The 13,849-nt window shown below is 35.4% G+C and overlaps 1 protein-coding gene across 4 annotated transcripts in view; it reads right to left on the reverse strand.

Annotated features, from left to right (window-relative positions):
• Positions 1 to 13,849, reverse strand: part of IL1RAPL1 (interleukin 1 receptor accessory protein like 1) — a 1,170,262-nt gene that overhangs the window by 256,660 nt on the left and 899,753 nt on the right. For all 4 annotated transcript variants that reach the window (XM_016207563.2, XM_087829289.1, XM_016207561.2 and 1 more), the window contains one exon: positions 9,545 to 9,619. In XM_016207563.2, the coding sequence (XP_016063049.1) occupies positions 9,545 to 9,619 (75 nt within the window). The remainder of the gene's footprint in view (positions 1 to 9,544; positions 9,620 to 13,849) is intronic.

Below are 13,849 nucleotides of genomic sequence, written 5' to 3' on the forward strand. Positions count from 1 at the left end.
CAGCAAATATTCACTCTTTATAAACAAGGTGTGCATAATAAGGAAAGTGCATAATAGTCTAATTGAATTCCAAATAATTTTAGCAAAAATTAGGTACATTATTCAGAAAACATTAAAAAAGTTAATTAATGAATTAAAAGTCTTAAAATTGCCAAGGTAATTGACATCAAATCAGAAATATATGGTACTCAGAAACACTAACATTTTTCCTTTAAAAATAGAAAACAAAAGCACTTTTACTGAACTTTCCCTAAGCTATTTTACATAATAGCTTCTTCCTGAATATTTGGGGTAATAATCTCAAATTTTCCTAGATCTCATCATATTCTAAGTGTCTTATTTCTAGCGATGGCTTGATGTGACAGGATGCATTCAAATTAATGTTTCCAGAAGAGCAATGCACTTTCCTTTGCTCTCTTCCTACTCAAATAGCTGCCAAGTTTTGATAAGTACAATTCTTCAGCAGAAAAATCTGAGGCCAGTGCCCTGCTTTTATTAAACTACAAACAAAAACTCTCTCAGAGTGAGAGAGCTTGCAGCTTGCATGTGAGTTGGAAGAGAAGAGCATTTCAGGGAAGTGGGAGAGGAGAGGACATTACTGATTCCCCTGGAATCCTAAGGAACTTAACCCTTTCTCCCAAGCTCATTGTGGACCAGGAATAGAATTAGGAGCATCTTCTGACCAGACCATCTGCCCAGGACTTATTTCAATACAGATGAATTTTGGACAATAAAATTCTTTATCAAACTTTTTCCATTTTTTTAAAATTATTCAACTGGATAATATATGCTATAATTAGATTTTACAAATTTTACCTGCTAAACTAAAAGTAAACACTTAATTTTTCTGAGAAAGTAACATTGGACTTGTGTGTGGGGAATTGGAAAAAGGCCTCTTCAAGAGAGTTTGCTGTGAAGCCCAGGTTTTAAAACTTTCTGGATACTCTATGCATTGGCTTTATTGGGCATGCTTTGGAGCATATTTTTGGGCATATCTTAAAATGTGAATGCTTACACATTCAATAAGTAGCAAATCAAATTTTATTATATATACTTTGATATTAAAAAGAAAATCCTTATTAAATACATATGAATACATTAAGAGAAAAGAAGTGGTCAGCAGAATGATGCGATGAGAAGGGCCATATAAATTCCAGAAGAATGTTCCCTTTAAATTTGGAAATAAGAACTCTCATCACAGTTATAGCTATGGAAAAACAAATGACACCACGGGCAGTCACTGTAGTGGGGTACATTTCAACAAAAGCAAGGCAGATAAAGTAGAGTATGACGGCCTTCAAAGTGTCTCCCTTATGAAAATAAAGTCTTTTGTCAAAATTGAACGTGAGTTATTCTAGTTACTCAAATATTCTATCCTACTACATCCATTTTCAAAAAATTAGATTTAAATGAAATATTGGTGGTTCTGAAGCTGGTGCATAAAATTTAAATTTCCTCAGAGGAGGCAAAAAGTCAGAATGGGGACATCAGTTTCCACTGATAGACAAGGGGAAGTCATATGATGTGACGGATGAATGATCACTTATCTGGGTTAGTTAGAAACGCCACTTACACTTTCATATCAATGAACATCATCTTATGAAAATGTAAAAGTCTGAACTACCACAGAGAAAAGTTATAAGGGTGATTATTCAATTACAAAAGGATCTTTATACAAAATTATTCACCACTGAGTTTCTTTAAATAACATATTTCCCTTGTGAGTATAAATCTTTCATTGATCATTAGCTGCTTAAGAGACACTGGGGTACAGAGTCTCTTAAAACTGATGTGTTCAGCTACTACTAACTAAAGATTAATTAAACATAAAAGAAGCACTTCTCTGAGATTATGATGATTCAATATACCCACAAATCTGTAGGAACACACTAAGTTGGTAGAGTAAGGTAAGGCTGGAATGCTAAGTGATTTAGAATTAAACCATAAAATACTGTTATCCTATTTTCATAATTGTATTCAAGCACAAGTTATTTTTCATGAAGAGACCGCATACACTTTTGGAATGCTCAGTTGTTTTGCCAAAACTCAAGAGGAAATTTGTGGATTGAGAACTCTCTTTATATTCAAATTTTAAATGATGTGGGTCTTTTTGTAGTTTCTATTTTATTGAGCATGAGTCATGTGGTACATACTCTCACTCTGAAACTCTTTCAATAGTCTACACCATAATGCCACTTGATAGGTTTATTTCTGATAAATTGGCATTTACTTTGCAAATTCAGAAGGAGTTGTTGTTAACATAGGATACTCACTGCGTTATTCTACGCTAGTAAACTTCAATCATTAAGAAAGACTCAGAAAGATTTGTGATAACAGTGCTTTTCAGAGTAAAAGCAGTAGTTTCCTATAAAATGAATCTGCATATTGCCAAAGCTTCAGGGGGAACTTGAGAGGCATAATGGTTTGTTTTGTAAAATTATTCTCATGTTCCTTGTCTTAAGAAATATTACATGTGAACTTCTTTGGCTTAGAAAAATAATTTTTCACTCTTACTTTCTTCTTGACGGTCCTTTATAAATTTGTGTGGCATAGTGTCAATTCCATGGTCATTTGTTAAAGGATGGAAATAATTTTCTTCTTTTACAACTGTGTACTTACTGCATGTATTTGGATAGGCTTGTGGAAGAATTAAGAAATCTAAAATCAATAATTTCTTTAAGACAAAGTCTCATTTAAGTAGAAAACTTAGTATGTGTAGTGTGTTCTTAGAGGGGAGATGGACATTAATTGACTAAAATATTATCCATCCTGTAATGAAGCCATGTCTGCTACCAGAATATAATACTCTAGAAAGAACATAAGCATGACCAAACAGTCATTTCAGGAACCTTCCATATACAGCATTCTATAAATAGCATTAAAAGAGCTCAACTATTAGCAGTAAGCATGTATTGACCATTTAGTACATACCAGGCTATGTACTAATCTTTACTTGCATTATCTCATTAAATACCCACACTGGCTCCATAGAGGTATGTATTATTCTTGGGCTTATTTTATTGATGAGGAAAATGAAAGCTGTTTGTTCAAGGTAACACCAGTAAAGCATGTGGCAGAGCTGGACTGTCACCTAGATTTGTCTGATAGAATGACCTGAACTTGGAACCACTGTCATATGCTACCTCTTCATTGTAACAGTTATAACAACAACAGTAATACTAATACTACTGCTACTAGTAAATAATAATAACTGATAAGTTTGTTTTATAAATTTTGTGATATAAAAACATGTAGCCAGTTTTGCTCTGTTTTCTCATCAGTTAAAGAGAAGGATTTGACTTGATAACTACCAAAGCGCCCCCACTCCCTAAAGTTCTTAAATCTAGACTTGTGAAGAGTTACACATACCTAGTTTCTTAACTAGCCAGCAACAAATAAAATAGTAGTCTTTGTGCTGTAGCAAAAAACACACCTATGAGTTATGTCAGTGCTCAACAAACTAGAGAAAACTAGTCCAGAGACTGGACATTTCAGTGGACTTTGAGCACTAGTTCTGTGACAACACCCTTTCCTGGACCTTTTCTTTCCTCCCATCTACTCTCCCTTCTGGCCCTTTTCTAAGGTAAGAACAAGCAAACTCACTCACATTGTCTCTATTCCAGTTTTAATGTATTTTAACAAGTGTTTCAACTGGCTTCCAAACCGTCAGATATCAATGGTCTATGGTCACTCTTCTAACCTCCATTTCCATCTTACTTTGGAATTCAAGACTTTCCTATCACTAGGCCTTAAGCACTTTACACTTAAAAGGAAGTTCAGTTCCTGCTTAGATAGCAATTTTTAAAGCAAACATGCAAAATTGCATTTTCCCCCAAACTCCTCCTCCTCTCTAGCACTAAAGAAAGAGTTGGATTTTGAGAATCTATGAGATGCATATAAGTTAGGTCATAAAATGATCTAAGAACACTAATACCAGCTTCTATTTATTGATTTATCATTTGTTTAAGGGTATGAAATATTAACTAAATACTAATATGAAAAAGATTCCTCTTCAGGTTAGACTTATAATTTTTAAGGTGATTTTGGTTTCAAAAGTAAGATATCAGGCCACAACAGCTGTCAAGAGTTATTACTTTCATTTATCATGGCATGAGAAATTTGGATTGAGTAGAACTAAACACCATCAGTTTAAATAATTATCATAGCAGTGTGTATTTGCCTTTACACCATTTATTTATGACATCCACTTGTCCAGAAGCTCTCATTTATATCTAACAAGCTTTATTTCAGGCAGTAGAACTATGCTGATTTGCATGTCTTCCTAAATTGGGCAACAATTACATCACTTCTCATCTAAAACTTGGACTTTGGATACAAATCTTTGTATCCAGAGTAAAAAAGAAGTTTTATGTTTTTTTTAAAAAAATGAGTTCATTAGTGAAAATATGTCTTCTATATTCCCTGTGGTGCAATAAAACCAAAGTTAACAGCATTACATTTGTTCAAAACAACCAGAGGAATAATTGTGGATGGATAAACCCAGTCAAAGCTGATTTCCCTACCTCTGGAAAGGAAGGTCAGATTTGCATCACTTGCAGGCCTCAACAACAAAGTATTTTTTTAGCATCAACAGTTCTGTAGGGCACTTTCAGAATTAGGTATCAAATTCAACACTTGAATTCTTTTGTTTCTAGGGTATTAAGTGCTTCTTTACCCAAGAAAGGAAACAAAGAGGCTTCCCAATTTTAAGTAAGACAGAGTAGTCATTATTCAGAAAAAGTATGTTTTGTTTCAATAAAACAGCAACTGAAAATATAGACCTCTCCTTGGATTAAAATCTTAACTAGCATATTTATAATAAAACACATTCCATGCACAGTATATTTATATACACAGTTCCAGAACATATAAAACATTAGAGTGCTTCAATAGCTGATTCTTTTAACAACACAGTGAATTAAAATACAACTTAGATGCAAAGGAATTTTCCTATAAAAATATCCATCAGGTTCTATTATATAATGCACGGACAATTTCACCTAAGTTTACTTGAAATTTAAAATTCTGCAAATGATAATATGGTGTAACAAGGCAGGGGGTGCTAGTTAGGTTCTAGCATGACATTTTATTTTCATTAGCAGTAGTTAAATTGGATAAAGTTACACGTACATGCGTCCCTTTACCAGGACAAATATTTACAAATTGAGGTTTCCATAACATCATCAACCACTTTCCTCTACGTGTGAGCATCTGGTGAGTCCTTGTTACTCGCTCGGGTACATGAGTGTTTGCTTTTTAACGAACTTAACACGTGAAAGCAAATACTAAAGAAAAAGAAGAGAGTACTGCCTGGCAGCTTATTCAGTTCAGTTTCATCATTTTCTCTTGCAGAAAATTTGGAGATGTGTGCCCTTTCTTGCATGTACACCTGATCATCGATTAGTATTTATTGACAATGTCTGTGCCCAGAGTACGTCGCATTACTGTGCACTTTATTATAAAGCAGAATCTAGAGGAACTTCTCAGTTGAGCATTAAAATATCCAAGAGAAGAAAGTGGGCAGACACTATAGACATTTGATTAGGTTCCTATATCCCATTAACCATAGACATTTAGCTAAAAGGACCAGGTTTATATGAAACCCTCCAAACGTAGATAAGCCTGAAAAAAACCCCCCAAAACAGAGGCCACTTGTATTCAATGAGTGAAGAGAGAGAAAAGAAGGTAGCGGGGGGGAGAAGTGATTCTGATATTGAAGAACAGTCACTTTTCTTTCAAGGGCTCTATGCTACAAAGATATCATTTTATTAGAGATTTTAAAAGTTATTATTATATACTTCAGTGAGAGTTTGTACAACTTTTCTAGTGAGAATTCTGAAAACACGTAGCAAGAAACTTAAACAAAATTATTTCCTCTCACCCTATTGTTCCTTTTAGGAATCTGTCATGATAAAATAATCATAGGCCGGGGGAGATGTAAAGATAAAGATCATTGTGTTATTGTTTATAATAAAATCTGAAAAATCAAAATTTCAGCTATTTATGAAATTAGAGGAGATTCACGTGGATATTATGTAGCCACTTGAAGAGTATTTTCTGAGAATACTTAATAGGAGTGAAATGTTTATGCGATGTAAAGTGTAAGAAACAGGATTCCTTTCTGCATTTCCCCCAAATTTCTACCATTAACTGGTATAGTTATTTTTTAAAGCAAAACCAAAATTCTAAGTTGTAAAATAAGGTGTGTCTCACTAGGCCAAGGGCAAGATGGATTTCTACTCTTTGAAAGTCTCGTGATGATGAATGTAACATCCTCTATTCTGGAAGGTTTTGGAAATGGGCTCCTGGCCATCGCAGGAAGGACACATGTCTGACTGCCATTCTCAGGGCTCCGACTCAGCGAGACAATGGTGTGTCCTAGGGTTCCCTCGGCTACGGGGGCCCGAACGGACTAAGTCAGGGTCACTCTCTGGACTGGGCTTCAGAACTGAACCATGTGATTTCTGGGCCTTTTGCCTATGAAAGTGCTGCCCGCATATTTGCTGATGCCTGAAAGTTATTTTAAAAGGACAATTTTCTTTTTTCACATTAGAAGTAACACACAGATGCCACTTAAAATAGAAATGCTATTCCGTGACCACATGCTGATTGAAATTCAGACCCACCAGTTGACCTGTTTTCTATGAATTTAGTTACTATTTCATTTTTTCCCCTAAGTTCTTTCCTGTGTTGTGCCTTTGGCTTTCTACTTTCTACATTGGAACAATTTAAATGATCATTATCGGAATCTTTCCAGTTTCGAGAAGATGAAGGAATTGGAATAAAAGGACATGAAGGACGTAGAAAGGGAGAGTAGGCGTGGCCGGCAAATAGCAGAGAAAGGAGGTTTAGACGTGACAAGCCCACGCATTTTATGATTTTTATCTGCCATTATTAATGAGTTTTATATTTGCAGACAAACTGGAGCACTGATGGGTATGCACCTACCAAGGTCCAGTGGGTGTGTGTGTAATTCAGCCAGGACGCTCAAGTTAGGACATCAGATATGCACCAACTCAGCACAGGTGGCTGTTTTTATAATATAACTCAAGTGGCAGTTTTATTATCCTCTGATGTCAAGGTTGAGTCAGTTTAGGACAAGGTTGCATCAGATGCCTGAGCTCTTAACCAATAAACCTCATTTGGAGATTTTCACCTTCTCATAAGAGTAGGTGCCACTTACAGGTGCCCTGTCCCTCTTTGGAGCCACCCAGTGACTCTTTACTGTGTCCTTTCTTGTAATATGATATCACATTTTGAGCCTGTTGAAATTTATATCTTTCTCAAGTCTGGAAAGAGCAAAATCTAAATTTCCAAGGAGGTGAAAAATCAAAGTATTTATTGCAGAAAACAAACATATTGTAGACATCTTGAATCTTTTTTTTGGTCCTTAATATCATTTCCTAGTTTCACTTATTCTTTGTGATCAGCTGTTCACCTACTCCAATACTACTGCAATAACAACACTAGAAAGGTGCTTATTTCAAATCAACTGTTACTCAAAATTTAAAGATTAAGGTTAAATGATTTATCCTATACACTGAGAACTAGAATCAGAAAACAAAACAAAACCAAAGTTGTATAAAAGAATCCATATTCCAGGTTGATGTCCCAAGTTGACTTGGTGTTTAAAGGGAACTCGTGTTCCTTTTGGCAGTGACAATAAAATAGAGTATTTCCTGGAGGATTTTGATGGCAGCCATGCCCATTTTTCTTTAGATGAATATACAGTTGACCCTTCCAATTTGCATAAGAATTTTTATATTGTTAAATTGATTTGATTAGACTTCGTAATTTTTGTGTAAGTAAAAGTAATTTTTAAAAGGAAAGCTTTACAAATTATTTCATTTTGTAGAACATTTTAATAGGAAGTAGAGAATAATCTGATTTGTTCCATTTTCAGGGACAATATAAGGTAACCTAATGGGCAGCCATCAATCAGGAAATTATTTTAATTATATTGCCAAGTAAAGAGATACAATTAATTTCATTTTCACTATGTTCCTTACTCACAACTGGTACCACAAACAACTTCTTTTTGACCCAAGATTTTATAATTTTGCATAATCCCTTAGAAGTAAATCTTCCTAGGAGTTAGTGAAAGGTCTGTAGGAGCATGGTCACTTACAATAATTTATATTTCAAAATTTTTTAGAAAGTAACAATCAAATCTAATATATGTCAATATACCATAGTATGAGTAAAGAGCGTGAAACAATTTTAATATATCTGCTTGTTTCATATACAGAATCACTTTAACGCTGCTTGTAGTCATCCATCTCAAAATAAAGGCTATTAAAATACTACTAATATGACTTGCATGGATATGGCATTAACTCAAAGATTTGTGTTCACCACCAAATTCTGATTTGTATGTTAGAATTATGACTTGCGTGAGTCCCACACATGGTCTTTCCTCAAAGTTAATATGTATTTCCAATGTTAGAAATCTACTGACTAAAATAATTTGACAAGTTCTAAAACCATCATCTTACCTTTTTGCACTATAACTTTGGATATATAATTGGTAAAGATTGTTACATCTGTAATCTTCATTTTGAAGATGATTTACAATTTTAACTTAAATTCTAACTCCAAGAATGATAACATTGGTAACTTAAGAGATGGGCTATCGATTCTTTTTTAGTTGTATACAATAAATGCATTTCTACTCTCAATGGTTAAATGTATGAAAAAATTCCTTAACGAAGAATATATGGTTAAATTTATACTTTTGGTAATCCTTTTATATCAAACCACTAAAAACAATTTTGTTAAAGTTGATGATATAGACATGCATAATATATTTCAAATATAAATAAAAATAAAATAATATAATTAAGTGTGCTATATATATTTATAATTAAGATGAGAAAGTTTTCATAATTTGGCATAACTGAATATAGCAAAATCAGGCTCAGAAATTCTTGACTAAACTCTAAGATAATTATGTTAGAATTCTGATTTGTAGACAACTGGATATATTTATCAAATTATAAACTGTCCATGTTCTTATGTCCCAAGCCTATTAGTCCTTTAACCAAAAGCCACTTAGTCACATTTTATTAATACATTATCCATAACTTAACTAGCATAACGTCCGTTATATTTTATTAAATTAAAATGATTTTAACTGTAATGGTAACATTTATTTTTATGAATGTGTACCTTTTCTCCCAATTTCCAAAAACTGTATTTTAGTGTAATAACAGATAAGTCAAATAGATCCATATTGCCTGATTTAAAAACAATCCCAGCTTTGTCAAATGACAGTATAACACCATCAGTAAAACCTTCAGCGCATCCCATTTCCCAGTCACCATCTAAGTGACACATGAGATTTTACATCCATGTATCCAGCTTGGTCTTAATGCATGCCCTGCAGAGGGTGGAGCGGTCCATGTTTGCTGGCATTTTCTAATTTTGCTCCTTTTAAATATACATGGGATTAGCTCCGAGTGTTGCATCAGGTTACAATCTAGGCTTATTGACTGTCAGAATGCACTGAGAAAAGTGTATGAATTGGAATTAAGGAATTACTCACCCAGCTGAGCCTCCTGTATTGTCAGCTTACTTTCCACAGGATACAGAAGCTTGGGTGGCTTGTCAGTCAGAGGAGCTGAAAAACAACAACAATAATAATACCGACTATTGTTATGCTGCGTGAGCTGAAGGATAGAACACAGTTTACTTTCCTAAATATTTTTCAGTCTCAGAATAGTGTGTCACAGCATTCTGCCACGAAATGACTAACATACTGCAGGCAGTGCCTGCAGGCACACTGAAGGGCTATTAATTTTTGTTGTTGTTATCCTCAGCAGAGGATATTTTTTCCATTGCTTTTCAGAGAGAGTGGAAGGAAGAGAGAGAAAGAGAGAGAAACATCGATGTGAGACAGACATCGATTGGTTGCCTCCCACACGCGTCCCGACCAGGGCCCTGGATGGAGCCTGCAACTGGACAGTGCCCTTGACCGGAATCAAACCTGAGACCCTTCAGTCCCCGGGCTGATGTTCTAACCACTGAGCCACACCAGCCAGGGCTGAAGAGCTAGGAGATGGTACATGGGTGAAATATAACACTTCCAAACTGACAATCACACGAGACTGTTCAAGTACTGAGCCAGGATTTGTCAGTCTTTAAGAACACATGGCCGCCTTTCACCAAATCTCAGTTTGCACCTGTTCTTTTTTCCTTCTTAAAGCACACCTTACGTTCACTGTTAACTAAAGCTACGCATGATCTATGTATCAGATCTTTCAATGTTGTTTTGGACATAATGTTGCCTCATCCTTCTTAATCCGAATCCTAGTTTCCATACATAGCCTGGTCACACTGCCTCAAAGCCCACACCTTAGGGATTAGATTTAGTATTTCTTACACACATGCTACAAGTGGGGTAGCAATGTGGCATTAAATGAGTACCAGTCCAAGCTGCACAATCCAACATCTATACAAGTGTTCACCAAGATCATATTTTTAAATGATACCTCCCATTTAGTCAAAACCTCTTATTGCCATTATTTATTACATTTTATTTATTTATTTTATTTTTGTTTAAAATATTACAGATGTCCCTTTTTCTCCCCAATGACCCCTTTCACTCCGTCCCATCCCTCTCCCCAGTCCCTCTCCCCACCATTGTCCGAGTCCTTGGGTTGTGCATATCTGCATATAAATTCTTTGGTTACTCTCTCCCCCTCCACCCACCCTCCCTCCTCCATCCCTCTGACATTTGTCAGTCTGATCCATGCCTCCATGTCACTGAACCTATTCTGTCCATCAGTTTATTAAGTTCTTTAGATTCCACGTATAAGCGAGATCATGTGATGTTTGCCTTTCTCTGCCTGGCGTATTTCACTTAGCATAATTTTCTCCAGGTCCATCCATGCTGTGCCAAAGGGTACAAGGTCCTTCTTTACAGCTGCGTAGCATTCCATGGTGGCATTGGATTTCTATTACATTTTATATTGACATATTTACTAATTTGTATGATAAACTTTTTGAATTTTATGTTTGCATCCACTTCTACTCTGTGTGCTCATCAATTTATCAATGATCAACCCACAGATCTAGTCATTTACTATTAAGCATCTTGAAAACAGGTTTCCCACTGCATACTGCATTCCTAGCTGAACTAGACTCTCTGGACTTTGGAAAAATAGCCAGGTAAGCCTCCCTCCCCACCCTCACTGATTGAATTGCCCAGGTCCCTTGAAATCTGTCATTGCATCTTCCAACTCGAGCAAGTACAGAAATGATCAATTAAGGATTAAGCCTTGCTGAACTAAATGTTTCTGTTGGGAGGGCTTTCTTCCTTCCTTGCCAGGAAGACACACCAGTTTGGTTGACAACTGGAAAGCTGATCCAGTCAGCAGTGCTAGGAGTTGTCCACAGGTCCTCATCACCAGAGGATTCAAGAATTCAATGTGCTTCAGCAACTCACCCCCATTTCTCTTTAACAGAAAACACGGTGCAAATGGACAATGCACCCCAACTCAGAAAACAGGGTGAGTTTTAAGAGCCCTGGTTTTGGAGACCAACCACACACAGGATCAATCGATTTTCTTCCTAACTAACTGAATGCATTATTCATTCATATTTGCTAATATTTAACACAGGGGTGGTGATGCAGGGGAAGAGAAAGTTGGGTTAATAGGATATCAATTGCTGTGAAATTCTTGTTAGAGATTTGACATCACTCTGATTAAACTTAAATACTCTTATTTATTACCTCCAGTGATCTTAACAGACTTTTATTCTCCTACCAGCTAAATAAGTAGATTATTCACTAAATGTTGGCATAACAGTTCATCATTAATACATCAAAAAGCCACATTCTTTTGGCTCTGGTTATCAAATGATTTCAGGGAACTTCAAAAGCAACCGTGGTATCAAAAATAGCAGGCTTACTCAGTAAATTAACTCAGTTCATAAAACCTTGTGATTATGTGGTTACAAGTAGACAACTCAACAGTTTGTTATAGAAAGTAGATAAAAGAAATGTTCCTGTTTAACTACATCTGGCACTAATTTATAGTAAGAGAAAAGATGTGTAGAGAAAGATAATAAAATCCTTATGGAGCACATGCACTCCGAAGTATAAAATGCTGTGTGCTTCTCCACCCCAATCCACCACCCATGCCCATGACATAATAATGCTACATCCTTAAGACCTTTCGTATTACTCTCATGTGACAACTCCAAGTTAGCAGAGGAATTTCAGAATGTTGGAGCCAGAGAAAATTATATGCTTATTAAGTTTTTATTTTATTTTTAAAATGTGTTCCCTAAAGCCCTGATTTCCACAGTACCACTGTGGGCAGATGAAGTGAAGGCAGAGATAAGGGGTTGTCCATGGGGCTTGACTCCATGTGTTGTCCTACCACCCACCCCTCTCGAACAAAAGTAGCTCTGCCTTTTGTTTGCTACACATCGGCATTTTACCCAAGACTTTAACCAAAATAAATTAATTCATGTATCAATAGATAAACGGATAAAAAAGATGTAAGATACACACACTGACGCATATAATGAAAAAATACTCAACAATAAAATAGAATAAAATCCTGCCATTTGTGACAACATGGATGGACCTAGAGGATATTATGCTAAGTGAAGTAAGTCAGACAAAGAAAGACAAATACCGCATGATTTAATTTATATGTGGAATTTTTTAAAAAACCAAAACAAATGAACAACAAAAAAAGAGACTCAGAAACAAAGAACAAACTGAGGGTTGCCAGAGGGGAGGAGGGTGGAGGGATGGGTGAAAAGAGGAAGGGAAATATAGTCAGCAACAGTGTGGTAACTTTGCATGGTGAGAGTTGGTTACTGGACTTGGTGTGGTGACCACATTGTGAGATATATAAATGTTAAACCGCTATGTTGTACACCTTAAACTAATATAATATTCTATGCCAACTGTACTTTAATAAAAAATTAAAAAGATAAATTCAACTGATATATATTGAACACTCTGATGTGCTAGACATTGTGATGAGGGTTTGGAATAGCTTGGTTTCTGCCCTTATGCCTTACAGTAATCAAAAGCAAAAATAATAATAATAAAAATAAAAGATTGTTTTTCTGCGCTTATTCAACTCCCTTGTTTTAGAGATCAATAATTCAAGGTACAACTAGAACAACTGACTGGCCAAAGGTAACAGAGCAAATTCAAGCTAGAGGCCCTGCTACATCTTTGCCTCCCAATTCTTTGTTACCTGCTTCTTGAAAATTCTGTCAAGCAATTACTATAGCTCTTAGTGATTTGTTAGAAGAGCAAAAACATTCAGCTAAGTTACCATAACCTATACAAGAGTGCTCTTACTGTGCAATTTGTCATCGATAAATGTCATGTTTTGATATTATGCTATGACAGTTAGGTGTGTTTCTCATATGATTCATCTTTCTTTGATAAAAATGAAAAGAAACTACCAGATAGCACTACAGCTGAACTACAGATGTGACACACTGGCAAAATGACTGCAAAGCAGTGACCATTAAAGCTTAGATGTAGCTCAGCTCCATAATCAATTGAGGATGAAAAATTTTGCTGCCACAAGGAAAGGGCATATGCTGAATTATCCATTATTTGAATGTTTTTGACACTTTATGGTGTTTAATAAATATGAGTTGAATCAAATTTACAGAAGACAGAACTGGAAAACAAATACAGAAATGGTACTGACCAAACAAAATCAACACACACACAAAACCCTCTTTATTTTCTTTATGGGCAAAGGTGGGACTGGAAGGAAATTCAAACAAATTACTTACAATAAAAAATAAAGTAATTAGCATCAGACCATGACTAGATGAACTGACATTTTATTGTAAAAGGAAGATA

The sequence above is a fragment of the Miniopterus natalensis genome, chromosome X (assembly GCF_054644295.1).
Source record: "Miniopterus natalensis isolate mMinNat1 chromosome X, mMinNat1.hap1, whole genome shotgun sequence".
Taxonomy (NCBI): Eukaryota; Metazoa; Chordata; class Mammalia; order Chiroptera; family Miniopteridae; genus Miniopterus; species Miniopterus natalensis.